At 39.7% G+C, this 19,064-nt stretch overlaps 1 protein-coding gene across 1 annotated transcript in view; it reads right to left on the bottom strand.

Annotated features, from left to right (window-relative positions):
* STXBP3 (syntaxin binding protein 3) overlaps positions 1 to 6,815 on the bottom strand; it is a 76,341-nt gene extending 69,526 nt beyond the window's left edge. Inside the window, exon 1 of the mRNA XM_007485068.3 lies at positions 6,537 to 6,815. Coding sequence (XP_007485130.1) covers positions 6,537 to 6,585 — 49 coding nt within the window. The 5' untranslated portion in view covers positions 6,586 to 6,815. The remainder of the gene's footprint in view (positions 1 to 6,536) is intronic.
* Between the last annotated feature and the right edge of the window lie 12,249 nt (positions 6,816 to 19,064).

Raw genomic sequence — 19,064 nt, 5'->3', positions numbered from 1 at the left:
AATGTCCTCAGCAAGTTCTGTAGAGAGGGGGAGGGAAGTGGCCAGAGTGCTCTGCTCTCCTCCAGTTCTGCTGCCTGTGAGCCCCCCCTCTTTACCCCAATGTGTTCCCATTGGTCTGCTGGACAGAGGGGTGTGTGATGGAGAGGGAGAGGGGAGCAGCTCCACCCAAGGCCCTCTGCCTTTCTATATGAACTCTGGGAAGGAGGGGGTGCCCAATCTAGCCCACAGAAAGCATTCTGTGCGCCATCTTTGGCACCTGTGCCATAGGTTTGCCATCACTGCTATAGGGCCAAAAAGAAATACCTCTGTTTGTCATTTAAGGTCCTTTACAACCTGACTCCAACCCACCATTCCAGCCTTATTATACATTACATTGTATTCTTCTACCATTTAGCCAAAGTCTTTTTGCTCTTCCTCATACAGAAAATTTCATCTACTCTCACTATGCCTTTGCACAAATTGTTCTCCATTCCAAGAATGCATTTCCTCCTCACTTCACCTTTTACATATATTCATCATCTCCCCAAGAGAATGTAAGATCCTTGAGAAGAGAAACTGTTTAATTTTTGTTTCTGTATTCCCAGTATAGCGCCTGGCACTTAGAAGGTGCTTAATAAACACTTGGTGAATGAACTATTCAACTCAGTGTTCCTAGTTCTGACTCAAGTTACCACAAACAAGACTAATCCCTATTCTACATGAAAGCTCTTTAAACAAATGAAGAGGACAGCTGATATCTCTTCCCCTTTCTACACTGTGCCCCCTGACCCTCATATACTTCTCTCCTTTAGGCTAAATATCACTAGTTTCTTCAACCTATCATTATATGGTATGATCTCTAAGCCCTTTATTACCTTTATTTATCCAGTTCTGGTAATTCTCCAGCTTATCACTTCCCTTTCAAAAATGTTTCTCCTAATAAAGAAACTATCCACTCAGAACATTGATTTTTAAAAAAAAGCAAAACTATAAAATAATAATTACATTGTGGACAAAAAGCTCTAAAAGACTTAAGAACTCTGATCAATCAAATGATTAATCACTAATCTTTGGGGCCTTATGATGAAATACTATTTATATCCTGACAGAGAAGTGATAAATTCAGGGTGTAGAATCTTTTGGACATCAGTAATGTGGGAATAGGCTTGGACATACATATTGGTAACAAAGATTTTGCTTTTCTTTTTTTTTTTCCAGTGGGGAAAGGGAGGTGGGAGAGAGGAGAAAATACATTTTTTGTTCATTTAAAAATAAATTAAAAACCAAAATAAAGTATAATCTATCTAGGTAGAAACTTTAAAAATATATACCAAATATAGTAGATATCATTCACCAGTTTCTTACAATGATGTTTAAAAAATGTCTATGAAAAATAGGAAAATTTGCCTCTATATTAGTGACATAATAAAAACTTTATTTTCTTTATCTGTAAAATAAAGGCAAAGGAATAGCCAGCTGCTAAAATTTGTAACTTTCCTCCCATGAATTACAGATAATTCCAACATTTAAGGAGATTTTTATTGATTTATGAGTAGAGTAATTAAATAAGACATAGAATACTTAAGATAGTATAAAGAAACACTTGTAGAATGGGCACATCTAAATTTTTTTTAAACCCTTAACTTTGTCTTAGAATCAATATTAAATATTGATTTAAAGGTAGCAGCACAGGAAGGACTAGGCAATAGGGGTTAAGTGACTTATGATGTGAACCCAGGACCTCAGGTCTTACTATCTACTGAGCCACCTAGCTGCCCCTAAATAATTTGTCTTTACTAAAGGATTATTATGTGGAAACACAGAAAAATGATCGAGACAAAATTTTTCCTTAGTACCTTCAGAGTTTCCCCCCTGTAATTTAAGAGAGGAGTGGGCAAGGGCCAACAAAGGCATCCTATAAAAAGTCACTATTTGAGCTGATCCTTAAAATCAGGATGTTAAGGTACAGAGAAATAAGGAAGGAGAATATTCTTCACATAGAGGACATAATATCCATATGGAGGACAAGTATTGGAAGATACTGTGTCACATTCAAAAATTAACAAGTAGGCCAATATAGGGATGGTAGAAAATATAAAGGAGACTAAAGTATAAAAGAAAAGGTAGGAAGGGCTAGTTGGGAGGGGCTTTAAATGCCACTGGATTTTATATTTGATCCTACTGGTAATAAGAAAGTCTCTAGAATTTACTGATTAGAGCAACATAGACCTGTGCTTCAAAAAGATTACTTTTGGGAGTTAAGAGGAAGAACGCAATGGCAAGGTTTGAGGCAGAGAGGTCAGTTAGAAGGCTACTGCAATAGTCCAGGCAAGGCTGATAAAGGGCTACAAGTAAGGTGAATATTATGTGAATAGAGAGAATAGAAAGAAAGGGACATATAGAAATAAATTGTGAAGACAGAAATGACAAGATTTGACAACAGGTGTAGTATGTGTGAGAGTGAAGAGTCAAGGATGACATAGGTGTTGGGGAGCCTATCTTCAACAGTAATAAGGAAGTCAGAAAGAAGAGTTTGGGGTTAATCTCTGCTTTATAATGAGACCTATTACAGGATTAATAGTGACCTGCACAAGGAATGAACTCAGGCTCAATTTCTAGGGCCCAACCAAGACCATAAAATACAGGTCTTTATTGCTATAAGAACTGACCTATAGTCAGCCATGGGAGTGGGTCATTTTCCTCCCCTTTCTCTTTCTCCCTCCTTTGCTCCATCAATTAATTATGACAATCAAAGCTTCCAAAGCAAAAAAACCTGAGAGAAAAATTAACGAATTTCCCAATTTCTCCTAATTCCCATAACCCCAAGTTTCCCCACCAATCAAGCTAACATAGAGTATCTGTGAAGCAACAGAAAACTGAGAGAACATCCTTAACACAAATTAGAGATAGGAATGTTTCTTCACAAAAGGCAAAAGCTTAGCAGCCATCTTTGCCCTTAATGCTGATTTAAGTATTTCCTACTCCCAGTCTCTTTGGTTGGATGTAAATAATCTCCTTCAAAGAATAGTTAACAAAGACAACTGAAACTAAATATCATGCATTTATAATGGCCAGGATTGGCCTTAATGTGTATATATATGAATGCATTTGTCTTCTTTACAAAGTCAGGGATATTTTATGGTGGGATGGCTTTCTCAGTATTCCTCTCCACCCTCTCAGTTGAGGACCTCATATCATACTTCACTTAAAAAAAAAAAAGGCATTCTCTGAGAGTTACTCTTACTCTCACCTCATTCAGACATACTTTCCCACCATCTTCTCCTTCACTTCAGTCTTTGATGAAATGGATCTTTTCCTTGCCAGTGTCAAAAAGCACTTCTGATCCCATCCCATCCTATCTTCTCAAGCATATTTCCCTCTATTATCCTCATTTTCTCTTACTTCAATTTCTTCCTATCTAATGGCCCCTTCTCTATTGACTATACATATACCCATGTCTCCTTTTTCTTAAAAAACAACAACAAAAAAAGTCACCCTCATTTGATTCTACTCTCCCACTAATGACAGTTCATATCTCTATTCCCCTTCATGCCTAAAAAACTCCTTGAGAAAGCTATTTACACTAGATACTAGATACCGTAATTTGGCTTCTGACATTAACATTCAACTAGAACAGCCCTCTCCAAAGTTACCAATAATTTCCTAACCTGAAGTCCAATGGCCTTTTCTCAGTCCTCATCTTTCTTGGCCTCTATGATGCACTTGGCACTGTGATCACCTTGGGTTTTTGTGACACTGATCTTTTCTCATTCTCTATGTGTCTGACCATTTCTTCTGTCTTCTTTGAGGGTCCTTCATCCAAGTCACATCTACTAACCTTCGGCATCCACCAACACCTTGTCCTGAATCCTCTTTTCTTTTCATTGAACACTACCTCTTCTGGCAATTTCATTAGCTTCCATGGGTTCAATTATCATCTTTATGCAAATGATCTCCAGAACCAAATATCCAACTTTACTCTCTTTCCTGAGCTACGATACCAAACATACAGCTCAAACTCAACACATCCAAAACTATCTTTTCCCAAAACCTTTCCTCTTATGAACTCCTAAAGAATCATGGGAAGGACTCCACCATCCCCAGTCACTTGAGCCTGCACCCTCAATATATATCTTGCATGTACTTATTTACATGTAGTTTCTGCCATTAGAATAGAAGGTCTTTGAGGACAGGGACTGTGCTAGACTTTCCTTGTATCCTGGTCCTTAGCATTGTGCCTATGGACTCATTACCTTTCCCCAAAATCATCCTGTCCTTCAAATTTTACTTTTTTTTTTCCATAGAGGATAGAAACATCTTTCTAGTCACCCAGGAATGCAACTTGGGAACCACCCTTTACTATCTCCAATACTTCATTCCCACAATTTCTATATCCAATCAATTTTACCTCCAAAACAAATCTCACCTCCATCTCTCTGTTTACTTACCAGGACACCAAACTAGTTCTGTCCCTAATTACCTTCATTGGATTGTTACAATGGCCTCCTAACTGGGCAGGTGAGTTCCAGCTTCCCCCCTCTCCAATCCATCCTCTATAAAGTTGCCAAATTGATTTTCCTAAAATATCTTTGGTCATGTCTCTTACCCATTCAAAACACTTTGGCAGATTCTCTATCTCCTCTAGGCTAGAATTCAAATCCTGCCTTAAACACTTAATAGTTATGTGATCCTGAGCAAAATCACTCAACTTCCATTTTCTTATTTGTGAAATGAGGATAATAGTATTTACCTCACCGGGTTTGAAAGATCAAATGAGATAACAGTAAAATGCTTTACAAACCTCAAAGTACTATATAAACACGGTTTTTTCTAAGATACAAAAGATGGCATTTAAACTAATTGGCTCCAAACTAATTCGCCAGACATATCCTATTAATCCCTTCAACAATATACTTTACTTTCCAACCAATCTGGGTTACTGTTTCCAGACTCCACATTCCATCTCCCAGTCTCTGTAGCTTTGTTCAGGTAGTCCTCCACGTCTAGGATACACTACTTCACCTTTTAGAATTCCTAGCTTCCTTCAAGGTTCAGTTGAGTGATCAGATGATACATGAATCTTTTCCCTCACCCTCCCAATTTTACTTAGTTTTCTCAAGGTACACAGTACCATAAGAGAAGGGAATGTTTGAAAACTCCTTGAAGCCAGAATGTTTCCCATTTTTTCGTCTTTACATTCCCAATGTCTGGCACACAGGAAGTCGTTAACATATCTTTGCAGAATGCACAGTCCTATTATATCAGGTCTCAATTTCCTTTCAACTAAGCTGATAAACAATCCCTTCTTCCTACTTAAAAGGTGCTCCTTTTCTAAACTTATCAGGCTTAGATGTAGGACAACAGTGTAATTTTACAGGTGACACCACAGCACTTCAATAAATGGGATGTCAGTATAGGCCTGCCTAGTCAGTCAACAAGCATTTATTCATTAAGTACTTGCTTGATGCCTGGCACAGTTCAAAAGCTAAATGTGGGGGAGTGGCAGGAAGGGTGCAAAAGGGGAAGGAGGAGCAGTTCTGCAGAGGTAGCAGTCAACGGAAGCCATCACCAGTTCAGATTTAATGTCAGCAGTTCAGATTTAATCTCATTTAATAATTTAATCTAATTTAATAATTTCATCTCAGAAATAAATGTGTCTATGTATATGTGGACACACACGAATAATCAAGAGTTGGTTTTTGCCTTTTTTTTTAAGCCTTTACCTTCCATTTTAGAATCAATGCTGTGTATTGGTTCCACGGCATTAGAGGGCGAAGGGCTAGGTAATGGGGTTAAGTTAACACACTGCTAGGAAGTGGTTTGATGCCAAGTTAATGAAGTTTTTGACTAAAGATTTTCATCTTTTCCGTTCTTCACACACCACTTCCTCTATGCCTCTAAGCGTGTGTATATGTATGCATTCCTATGCACATACACACATTTATTATTTACTTGTTGGTTTATGTGGACCAAGTCTTCAGCTCCACCGCAATTCGTCTCCTCAGTGCTTATACAGGTGTGTGTAGTCGTGTATATATGATACATGTATGTATTCCTGTATATATGGTATGTATATATGCATAAACACACACAATACATATACACAAACGCACACACCAAGGCCAGCCTTCTTCGAGGCGAGATTGGCGTCCTTCGGACAAAAAGGGCGTTATACTGAGGCACAAACCCAGGGAGCTCCTCCGGCCTCACCGCCGCCCCACCCCGCAGGCCCCACAGGGCTGGGCCGGGAGCCCAGACTTGCAGAACAGAGGCAGCATGGAGCCGAACGGACGGCCCAGCAGAAGGGCGCGAGAGGGCGGAGCCCGGAGGGGCGGGGCGGCGCGGGGAGGAAGACTCTTGGGGGGGCACTTTCGCCCCCCGCCGCAGAAACGAAGGAGCAGTCCTAGGTGGACCAGGAAGGGAACCTCAACGGTGGAGGGGCCACGCTCCGAGAAGAGCTGGGACGAAAGGAAGATCCCAAAGCAACAAGTGCCCCCCCACCCCAGACCTCGGGACGCGGACCAGGAAGAGGCGCCGCCGCCCCCCGCGGCACTCACTCTGCCACACGACGCTCTTCAGTCCCCGCTCCTCCGCCGCCGGCGCCATCTTCCCTCGCGAGTCGCAGCGGTTTCGGTCCCAATCAAGCTCGGGTCCCGGGAGGGAGCGGAGAACCGACGGACTGACGGGATGACTGACGGGAAGGCCCCACCCCTTCGATGGTGACCCGAGAGAACGCTCCGCCTCCGTCCTATCTGGACCCGCCCCGTGACGTCAGTTGTGTCCGGAAAGGTTTTTCCTCCACTTGGGGGCTGAATCTGAGCCCCTGGGTGGAGCTCTATGATGGAGCGCCCCCTACTGGAAGGCTATTTCCACCTGAAGCCTATTGCCTTTGTTGTTTTAAAAGCCTATACTTAATAGTGATAGAGGACACATATTTGGCGCTTCAAGTTTTGTGGAGCCCTCTGCCTCATCCAATCCTCCCAGCAACCCTTCGAAGATAGATACTCCAAGTATCGCCCCCATTTTACAGATGAGGAAACAGGTTCAGAGTGGTTAAGTGATTTGTCTAGTGTTGTATGTGGGTCTTGAACCCGTATCTTCAGGACCCTGTGCTCCATTCCAATGCTCATGAGCACCTTACCTTGGAAAATACTCCCCTTAAAGGGTCAAGGGGAGATGAATATCCAGGGAGGATAACAAAGGACAAGTAATTAGAGTGTGGGGTCATGCCGCTCTGAAACAAGGGGAGAAAACAGCATCTAGGTGGTCAGACTGTGCCCCAGGTCCTTCCATCCCGGACTTCCTGATATCTTGCCCAGGGTTCGATCCTTCTTTACTGGGAACAGCATCCTCTCTTCTCAGTCACAGTTGCTTCATCTGTAACATGAATATGACCACAACACCAATCCCATAGGGGTTATTGTGGTGAACAAATGCTATAGAAGCAGTTTGTATTATACAAATTCTAACAAGAAAAGCAGAGAATAATTGAGAGTTATTGGCTCTTGTGAGATCCTGGAGATAAAAGGGTCCCCAACAGGTGTCTTGTCCAGCTCTGTCATTTTACAGGCCAGTGGAGGTCACACAGGAAATAAACTTTGAAGGCAGGATTTGAAACCAGGTCTTCTGCTCCTTAAGCAGTTTAACAACTTCTAATGGGTCTTTGATGCAGACAGGTTAGAACAACAACAACAACAACAACAAAAAAGCCACTTAAGGGCCTACTATATGCCAGGCATATAAGCAACAGGAATCTCTAGGTGCTCATACTATTGAGGCAGGGAAATGCAAATGAAATATAAAAAGAATAAAAAGAAAAAAATTGAAAAGGGAAGGCAATTGCTTTAAGATAATTTTTATTACACAAGGAAGCATTTCCACTGGAATATCATATATTGGCTTATCAAATCAATTCTTTTGACTTTGCCTCTTGTGGATTTGTGGTGAATTGGTTCTAAGTTTTCCATCTCCCTGCCCTATAAGTGGATTCTGCTGGCCCAAATTAGGACTCTTTAGGTTCTCCTTTGAGGGTCAGTCCTTGATTCAGGCAAACAGTAAGACAAATAGCTATATGATTTGCTATGTTCCATGTTGGCTCATCAGTTTTGTACTATTCCCCCATTTCATACAGACTGTAGGCTACCCTGAATTATATGATTTATAGAATTGTAGATTCTAAGCTATTTATGAGGTAAAGGTTATCAAAGTTTTACTCCTTAACTTTACAGATGACAAAATGGAGACCCTGGGAAGTTAAATTTTCACAGCCATAAGAGAATAATGATGGGCAGAATTTGAACCCAGATCTTCTAACTCCAGTCAGTAATCTTTTGACCATTTCAAATATAATCTGGTCATATTTCAGAGAGAAACATTCACTAGGGATAGGTGGCATTAGTGGGATGCGACGGTTTAAGCAATAGGATTTTTTTTCCCTCGATTTAATGGTTCTCATAACACACTTTCAAGGTATAGCAGCTTGCATCTTGGCCTAGTGGATAGGGCTCTGAAGTTTAAATCCAACAGACTTGTATTTGATTCCTGAGTCTGACACCCACTCTCTATGATCTGGGGCAAATCCCTTTTCTTTGAGTCTCACTTTCCCCATCTATAAAATAAGAGGACTAGACTAGATCACCTCTCAAGCATCCTTTAGTACAATCCCCAGCCTGTAATAGGCACTTAATGCTTATTCCTTTCTCCTTTCTTCTTCCAGCTCCCCAAACCCTATGACCCAGAGACAGCTAGCCTAGCTCCTAGTTGTAGCTTTGTCCCTCACTAGCTTTGTGACTGTGGGGAAGTCATCTTTACTCACATAAACCCTAGTTTCCTTAAATTGGGTGTATCTCTGAACTCCTTGGCTCCTCTGGACAATTGTGCCACCCAGGGAAGACAAAGAGAGTCTGCCTCCATCCTTGCCCACTGCCATGCTCAGTTCTTTGAGTTCTTTGGTTTCAGCCCTCTGGTTCTCTGCTGGGTATCAGGGCTCAGTTTTCTTGGGCATCTTTGGCTCATATCCATCTTAACAGTGCCCACAGAAGCAAGAAATGTGCTTACCTCATATTGGAACCTTTATGGTCTTCCAATCTCCTCCTCTCCAGTCATCATTGTATAGGTTTATTCATTTTCTTTGGAGAACTAACCTCATGTGTTAGGTGACCCTCTACTTCTTAGGACTTTAGAGGCACCAAAAAATTACCTATGTAAATGTAGAAAGAACACTGGAAAAGAGAAGAAGATCCAGGATAGAACCTGAGGGACATCAATAGTTAGAGTGTGATCTGGAGAAAGATCTAGTAAAGGAGACAGAGAAGAGTGGTCAGATAGGTAGGAGAAAAGCCAAAAGAGAGTCGTGTCCCAAAAACTGGAGAGAAGACAGTATCAAGGAGAAGAGAGTAATTAACAGATTAAACTCTGAGTCAAGGAGTCAAGGAGAATGAGGATTGAGAAAGGCTATTGGATTTGGCAACCAAAAGGCCATTAGCAACTTTGGAGACAACAATTTCAGTAGAATGATAGGGCCAAAAGCCAAACTGTAAGGGGTTAAGAAAAGGAAAGAAAGCAGAGGCACCGATTATATCATTTTTTGAGGAGTTTAATTACAAAAGGCAGAAGATATATAGGATATATATAGCAGGGAGAGAAGGGTCAAATGGGGATTTTTCAGGGTAGAGAAGACATGGACATGCTTGTGGGCAATAAGAAATGAGCCAGTGGACAAGGAGAGACTGAGAATGAGTGAAAGGGTGGGGATGACAAAGGAGGCAATTTATTGAAGGAGACAAGATGGAATTGCATTGCTTGAATTTTGGTCATTGTTATTGTTCAAGTCTTGTCCAACTCTTTCATGATTTCACGGACCATAGTATCACCCCATGCCATATCTGGTTTTCTTAATAGTATGATTTGCCATTTCCTTTTCTAGTGTATTAAGGCAAAAAGAGATGAAGTGACTTGCCTGGATTCACACAGCTAGTAAGTATCTGAAGTTAGATTGGAACTCAGATCTTCCCAACTCCAGACCTAGTGCTCTATCTATCCAAGGGCCCTTGCTAATTTTTTAATTGAACAGAATTGAATATCAAGGAAAATCTCTGAAATTTAAACCTCAGCTCTTTAGTCTTCTTATCCTAGTGTTCAACTACTTCATGTTCTTCCCACTCCGTACCTAAATCATGGTTTTCTCCCCAAATCTTGGCCTCCGAGACTACTCCAAAATGCCACCCCTACAACCTTTCATGGCCCCACAACTCTACTGGACTGAGCTGTCATAATAATATATGTATACATACTAAGTACATATATTCTCCACTTCTACTCTCCTTAACTCTTTACAATCTGACTTCCATTCTCATTATTCTACTGAAACTGCTTACTACAAAGTGACCAGTGATTTCTTAAAAGCTAAACCTGTTGGTCTTTTCTCAGACCTGATCCTTCTTGACCCCTCTGCAGATTCTGGTGATGCTGTTAACATTTCCTTCTAGACAGTCTCTTCTCTTTGGGTCTTCATGAAGCTGCCTTCCTTTGGTTCCCTTCTTAGTTGTCTACTGAGACTATTCTCAGTCTCCTCCGTAGGCATATCATTCCTATTAAGCTCCTTAACTGCAGATACATGACAAAGGTCTGTCCTCTTTTCTTTCTCTCTTGATGATCTCATCAGGTCTCACTGGTTTAATTATCTCTGTGCTGATGTCTCCTAGATTTTATATCTCCAATTCTAGGCTCTCTCCTGAGCTTCCAGAGACTGCCTTTTGGCTATATTGCAGGAGGTGTAGTACAGGAAGGAAAAGAAGGAATGTAAGTCATTTCCCCTGCCCCATGCCTCAAATTCATCTCACTCCTGCCTCTTTTAGTCCCTGACTTCCTTCAAAGTTCGACAAGACAAGTTGACAAGCATTTATTAAGTACCTACTGTTCACCAGGCACAGTATTAAGCACTGGGTAGTCTTAAAAAAGACTATCCCCACTCTCAAAAAACTCATAGTCAAATGGGGAAGACAGCATGTGAACAATTAGGTACAAACAAAATATTGTTGAAAGAAGATTTTTTAGGAGCTTTTAAGAGTTGTCAAAGGAGGAAGAGGGGGAAGGAAAGAGAATTTGGGTCTCAAAATTGTTTAAATATTAATTATTTTATATGTAATTGAGGAAAAAATAAAATATCAAATTAAAAAAATTTTCTAACAAGTTGTCATAAGGAACTCCATTTTGTTCTGTTTCTATTGGGAGATTTTATTATGTAATATCTCAGCAAAATGTCTCTCACCTTCAATAAAGTTAAAGAACCTTCATGACTCAAGGACTATTCCCTTTTCTTTATCTCATCTGATAAAGCACTAGGAGGCCCTTAATGAATGCAATTGACTAACTGATAAAAAAGGTAGGTTTTTCTTTGGTCTGGTGTAAATGACTATGCTTCCAGTAACAGTAACAATAATGGGTAGCATTTATGTAGTGCCTATTAAATGATAGGCATTGTGCCAACCTTTATAATTATCTTCTCATGTGATCCTCACAATAGCCCTGGGAAGTAGGTGCTATTATTGTCCCCATTTAACAGAGAAGGAAACTAAGGCAAATGGAAGGCAAATAACTTTCCCAGGGTCACACAGATAATTGGCCTTAGGTCTTCCTGACTCTGCACCCCCCCATATATGCTTTCTTTTGTACAATTTAAGTATGCTCTGTATCTTTTAATAATCATGTTTTTCTGCCTAAGCCTATCTGCTTGCACCAAAATTACTTTGTAGGAAACACATCTCTTTTGTTATTCTCTCTGAGTCATGTATCTGAAGAGGAAAGATTAAATACATACATATGTATATGTAGATTTATACAGGTGTGTTTGCACACATACCATTTGTTTCACAGTGTGTTTGAGCACATGTTATTTGTTCACGTGTGTATGCATGTGGATATACATGTGTTTCGGTCTGTTTACATGTGTGTAGGCTTACACATATATTTTATTTACATGCTTGTCTTTAGGTATAGATGTAGGCTTACACATGTGTGTGTATTTTATTATATTTTATTTTCATGTCACTGTATGTGTGGGTTTGCATGTGTGTTTGTATGTATTTTATCTACACATTTACATCTGTGTGCATGTGTAGGTTTACATACATGTGTTTGTATATTTATAGACACATATATTCATGTGCTTATTTACACACATGCATAAGTACATGTAGATTTGTGCAGTGTGTCGTATATATATATATATATATATATATATATATATCTTATCTGTGGAATTGTGAGACAAACATGTCCACCACCTACTGAAGCTATATGTCAGGCTCTTGAATGAAGAAACTGCAATTTACCCATTTTTTATATGTCTTGTATTGGCTTATTTAAGCAAAAATAGTTAAATAGTTAACAAATGCCCTAACAATTCTTGCAATAATTTATAGAGGACTAAAATGGAGCTCATCTCAGAGAAATTTCAGCAGTAAGGGCAGTGAGGAAAAGTTTGTTGCAAAAGGTGGGATGTTAACTGAGAAGCGAAGAGAGGAGGAGAGTATTACTAGATCACAGAGTAAGAAGAGAGGAGGAAGGAAGGTACAAGATGATGGGAAAGGGAGTGGGGCAGGCTAGATTACAGAGTTTAAAGGCCAAAGGATTTTATATTGGATGCTGAAGGCAATAGGTAGCCACTGGAGCTTATTGAATGGAGAAGGGGCATTGGGGTTGGGATGGAGATTGCCAAAGTTGTACCAGGCTTTGGGCAACTGAGTGGAGAATAGACTAGAGTGGAAGATACTTGAGGCAGATGACTACTGCAAGTAATCCAGGCATGATGTGGTCATGTACCAAGATGGCAGAAGTATTAGAGGAGAGATGCCATAAAAGTAAAGTTGGTAAGAGTTGACTGCAGATTGGCTATGGGAGATGCACTCTTTGTGGTTTCAAAAAAATTGGAAAATGAGGGGATGCCCTCCGAATGAAGAATGGATGAACAAACTGTGGTATCTGTTGGTGATGGAATACTATTGTGCTGAAAGGAATAATGAACTGGAGGAATTCCATGTGAACTGGAACAATCTCCAGGAATTGACGCAGAGTGAAAGGAGCAGGACCAGGAGAACATTGTACACAGAGACACTGTGGAACAATCCAATGTAATGGACTTCTCCATTAGTGGCAATGCAGTGATCCTGAACAACTCAGAGGGATTTAGGAGAAAGAACACTATCCACATTCAGAGGAAAAACTGTGGGAGTAGAAACACTGAAGAAAAACAACTGCCTGATCACATGGGTTGATGGGGATATGATTGGAGATATGATTGGTGATGTAGACTCTAAGTAATCACCCTAATGCAATTATCAATAATATGGAAATGGGTCTTGATCAACAATACATGTAAAACCCACTAGGAATTGCACATCAACTACAGGAGGGGGTTAGGGACAGGGGAAGGGAAGAAACATGAGTCTTATAACTATGGAAAAATATTCTAAATTAAATAAAATTTTCCATAAACAAAACAAAAAACAGATTGGCTATGGGGACAAGGCATAAGAAAGGATGGATAAATGAGGATGATACCTAAGTTTGGAGTTTAGGTCACTGGGATATTGATGGTATGTATTCTCAACAGTAATAGGAATGTTTAAAAGAAGGGAGAGCTTGGAGGTAGAACACACTGTGAATACAATTTTGAATTTGTTGAATTTAAAATGTCTACAGAATATCTACTTTAGGATGTCCAATAGGTAGGTGGAGATGGGAAACTGGATTGGATAAATAGATCTGAGACTCATGTGCTTAAAGATGATAAATGAGTCCCCGAGAACTGATGAGATAGATAGGATAGAGGAAGAAGAGAAGGTCCAGGAGAAAGCCTTGGGAGACTGAATCTCTAATGTCTAATGTCTAATATCTAATCAAATGAGAAAACAACCTGGCATAGTGCCTGACAAGTAGGTGCTAAACACAATAGTTCCCCCCCTTATCTTCAGTTAACTTTCTATGAGTTTAAATTAATCTCAATCAACCAAGAATTCCAAGGGAAAGAGAGATGTGGAAAGTGTGCTGCTTAGGGATGATGAAGGGGACAGGCACATGGTTCAAGAATAAATGGAGGCAGGGACCTTGGTGGCCAGGCAGTTGGGTGGGGTAGGGCAAAAGTCCCCTCTCCTAGAAGTCTGCCAGCAGAGTGTGCCTGCTGAGTTCTCCCCATCCTTCTGATATCACTTTCACTTTTTTCCAGTGTGGGTATTTTTTTCTTCTGTGTGTGGGGTTAGGGGGATGCTGAGTGCATAATGAGAGAGAGCACATACATATGGAACCAGCAAAGGTTCACTTATATCCTCAGATTTCACCAACCACAGTAGGTCCTGAAACATATCCCCCAAGGATATGGGGCACTACTTGTAAAAGTTAAAATTAAATCTCAATAATAATATTATATTTTAAGAGATTTATTAATGATCATTAGAAATCAAGGAATAAAGAAGATATAAAATAAAGACCACGTGCCCATGGCTGGTTAGCCATTTTTTAGTCAACCCCACTCACCATGTTACAAGGGAATCACTTTAAAAGACGGATATATATTAATTTAAGGTCGCCAAGGAATCAGCTATGTAATTCCTAAATGAAAAACTCAAGTCAGCCGTCAGCCTTTTTTGGAGTTTAATTACAATAGGAGCAAGAAAGGAATTAGAGATATATAGAGAGAGAGAGAAAAGGGGAGAGAAGGGAATAGGGCTTAAATACCCCTTCTGTTTAGGCTGGGCCAAAAGGCCCAAGCCCTTAGATAGCTGGGGCAAAGAAAAGAGATCAGTCCCTATTACTCACGTGTCCAAAATGGAGAAACAGTCTCAGAGGCCCCCACCTTCAGCTTCCTTCAGAGCAAGCTTCCTCAGAGCCCAGGAACCACACCGACCAAACTCAATCCTCCCCCTCAGTCTCCAGACCCTCCTATCTTTAAGGATACCATCCAAGTTGCCTCCCCTCAGTCCTCACATCTACCAATCACTCTTCATCAATTTCCCTGTCAATGGAGGCTCTCACTTAACCCAGGACCGCCCAGAGGTTTCTGGTTTTTGCACATGTCTGTTGAAGGTCATATTTTCAAATGATTAAATCTATACTCCTTTGCTACAGCCCTTTCTAAATCCTGTTAACTTGAGTATGGTAGAGATTGGAATAATTAAATTTTGATCTAGGCTGCAGCCCTTACTCAATCCTATTAGGACTGAATAGGGTGGAGTATCTCCATTGTATCAATTCTAAAATCAATCAAGACTCAAAGAAATTCCTGTTCTATGCTTAAGCATAGGTCAAAGTCCTTTCCATTGTTCAGCAAAGGGTTTCTGTTCTAAAGTAATCTTAAGAAGGGAAGAGAAGGAACCTCCCATACCAATGGAGTTCCCATTCCAATAGACTATCAGTAAGAAATTTTCCAAGTATGAAATATCCCAATGGTGAAATTTCCAACATTTATAAGTCTAAGGAAATTTTGAGGTTTACAATCCCCCCTGATGATCATTGGGAGACTAGTCTCCCCATTGATCATTTAACATAATCATTTTGTAGTTCTAAATTCACTTCTAACTAAAGATATACACAATATTCAATTTTCTAAGAGAAATTAGAATAGTGAGAGAGGAAATAGAAAAGAAAAGAAAGCAAAACCAATGTTTGCTAGGCGCATTGACAGAAAGCCAAATTAGGGGCAGTCCCTTTTGGCATAAATGTTACAATAAATGTTCAATCAAAAGTTCAGTCCAATCAATCACATCCAAAGTTCATTCTTGATCTTCTTGATGAAGTGTAGGTTTTTGGCATCTTTCTGCAACAGTTCATTCTCTGGATATAAAAGTTTCAAGCTTCTTTCTTGGAGATCTTTTCTTGAACAAAATCAAAATCTTTGAATTTTTTATAAAAGTAAAATCTTAAACAAAAGTCTTGGATTTTTATAAAAATAAAATCTCAAACAAAAAAATTCAAAAATTCTTAGATTTTAAATTAAAATACAATCCCCCCTGAAGTAAGTATTTAAAAAAAAATTATCAAGTTTAGCTCAGAATGCAATGTTCAGTTATGGGGGTGTATGTGTCAATTATCAAAAGAATAGAAAAATAATCAAAAACATAAGAAAAATTCAAAATAGACCTTGTATAGGTCCAGTTTAAAGTAATTTCTATCCCACAAGTATGTAGGACAGAATGCAGTAATATTTCACTTAGCCATTTGTAGCCAAGACTACAGGAAGTTGCCATAATATAAGAAGAAAAGAATTAGAATTCTATTTTGATGGGGAAATGTCATTCCCTTGTCTGATTTTTTTCCTTCAGAGATATAGGGAGCCAGCATGATAGTCAAGCTTTGTACTTGTTTGAGTATTTTGAAAAGAGTGTAGATACAAGGAAGTCCTACGACTTAAACATAAGTTAAGCGTCGCAACCTCGAGTCTCACTTTAATATTTCTTGTGTGCTCTATTGGCACTATTCAGGTTTAGTCTGTGCTCCTTGTTTTTATCCCTTTTCCTGGAATCAGACACAAACATTAATCACAGTCCTATAATATTTTATCAATAAATGGCAGGTTCCCATAGTTTAAAGCTTTTAGGCATATATTGATATTATAGCAAGAGTATATATATTAACTTGTATTACTGCAGGGAAAAAAAAATATTAATATTAATTATGTGTACCTTCAGTACAAAAATGAAAAAAAATCAAATATTCTGATAAAAAAAATAAAAGAAAAGAAATAAGAAAAAATAAGAAAAAAATCAGTAATTCAATATATTCTTGAAAGAAAAACAGCATCCATTTGTCTATGGATTATTATCTCCAATTCTTATGATAAGATAGAGTCACAATTTATATGATAGGATAGAGTCAATCAGTCTCAGCAGAAGATGCTTTCTTCACATGTGAGCAGTGAATCCAAGAGTCTCTTTCTCCAATCTTTATAGATGTTGGAGTAGTTAATAATATTTGGAATGGTCCTTCCCAGGAAGGTTCAGTTGCTCCAGTTCGCTTGAAATTCTTGATATAAACTTTATCTCCTGGGTTCAGGTCATGCAGAGAAAAGTCTAATGGTCCAGCTTGTACTGCAGCTCCGGATTCATGAAGTTCACGTAGTTTGTGCTGTAACTCCTGTATATAGGAAGCAATAGTAATATCTCCCCCTAATAGCGATGTATAAGCCGGGGAGAAAGGCTTAGCCTGTATAGGCGGATGTCCAAAAAGCATCTCAAATGGTGAAATATGTAAGTCTCCTCTAGGCCTGCTTCTAAGATAAAATAGGGCCAGAGGGAGAATTTCAGGCCATTTTAAATGGGTCTCAGTGCATAATTTGCCAATCATAGTCTTAAGTTCTTTATTCATCCTCTCCACTTGGCCTGAGCTCTGGGGGTGATATGGAACATGGAATTTTGGAGTTATCCCCAAGCAAGAATATATTTGATTTAAGACAGAATCGGTAAAATGACTCCCTCTATCGGAGTCAATACGTGCTGGTAGGCCAAAACGAGGAATAATTTCTTTTAAAAGTATCTTTGCAACAAAATCTGCTGTGGCTCGGGTCGTAGGAAATGCTTCCGGCCATCTGGTTAGTTGATCTACAATTACTAGACAAATTTTATAACGTCCAGCCTTTGGCATTGTTATGAAATCTATCTGTAGATGTTCAAAAGGTGTGTAAGCCAGAGGACGTCCCCCAAAGGCTTTTCCACGATATGCATGTTGGTTATATGCCTGGCAAATAGGGCAGGCTGAACATACTTTAGAGGCTACAGTAGTTATACCAGGGGCTATCCATACTCTCTTGACAGAGTCCACGATGCCCTGGGTGCCAAAATGACCATTTTTATGAATAGATTGGCAAATTTGGTTATAGAAACTTCTAGGGAGCAGGGGTTTTCCTTCAGGTGACACCCATACTCCATTAATTTGTTTTGCTTTAAATTCTTGTTTCCATTTTTCCACTTCCTTTTCATTATAGGAGAGTGATAAATTTAAATTATCAGTGGTTGTTAATGTTAAAATTAATCCAGGTCCTTCTATGGCTGCTAGTTTTGCAGCAGCATCTGCTCGGTCATTTCCTCTAGAGACAGGGTCAGAGCCACCTGTATGGGCAGAGCAATGAACTACAGCTAGGGCTTTAGGCAGTTTGAGAGCAGAAAGAACTTCATTTATAATTTCTGCATTAGCTATGGATTTTCCAGCTGAGGTTAAAAATCCTCTTTGGAGCCATAGCATCCCGACTGAGTGACAAATGCCGAAAGCATATCTAGAATCCGTATAAATTGTTGCCTTTTTATCCTTGGCAATTATACAAGCTTGTTTTAGAGCTATGAGTTCTGCTCCTTGAGCGCTAATGTTAGAAGGTAGTGAAGCTGACCATTCAGTGGCAAATTCTGAGACTACGGCAGCTCCAGTGTAACGTATGCCATCCCTCATAAAAGAGGAACCATCGGTAAATAAAATCAGATCTGCATTGTCTAAGGGAGTGTCCAAGAGATTATCTCGAGGCTTTTCTGCCATGGACACTAATGTTTCACAGTTATGTAGTGGTTCTCCTGAAGTGGGTAAATCTGGAAGCAAGGTGGCAGGGTTAAGAGTTGAACAGCGTTTCAAGGTAATATTTTCACTATTTAATAAGGTTATTTCATACCTTGTAATTCTCTGATCCGAGAATGCCTGTGTTCTATGTTTTACCAATAATGCTTCAATCTCATGTGGGCACATTATTGTTAATGGACATCCCAATACTAAATCAACGGTTTTTGTTACTAGTAAGGCTGTAGCAGCTACTCCTCTAAGGCATGGTGGTGCTCCTGCTGCTACTGGGTCTAGTTGGGCAGAATAATAAGCAATTGGGCGCTGAGAAGGTCCCAAAGTCTGAGTTAACACACCAGAGGCTACTCCTCTTCGCTCATGCACATATAAAGTAAATGGCTTGTTGTAATCTGGGATGCCTAGAGCAGGGGCAGACATGATAGCCTTTTTCAGATCTGTTAGAGCTGACAAGTGTTCAGGCTCTAATTTGAGGGGTTCAGGAACCGAATCCTTTGTTAATGCTATAAGGGGTTTAGTGATTTCCCCATAGCAAG

Source organism: Monodelphis domestica, chromosome 2, assembly GCF_027887165.1.
Source record: "Monodelphis domestica isolate mMonDom1 chromosome 2, mMonDom1.pri, whole genome shotgun sequence".
NCBI lineage: Eukaryota > Metazoa > Chordata > Mammalia > Didelphimorphia > Didelphidae > Monodelphis > Monodelphis domestica.
The sequence above is the reverse complement of the archived record's forward strand: the minus strand, read 5'-3'. Positions and strand labels throughout refer to the sequence as shown.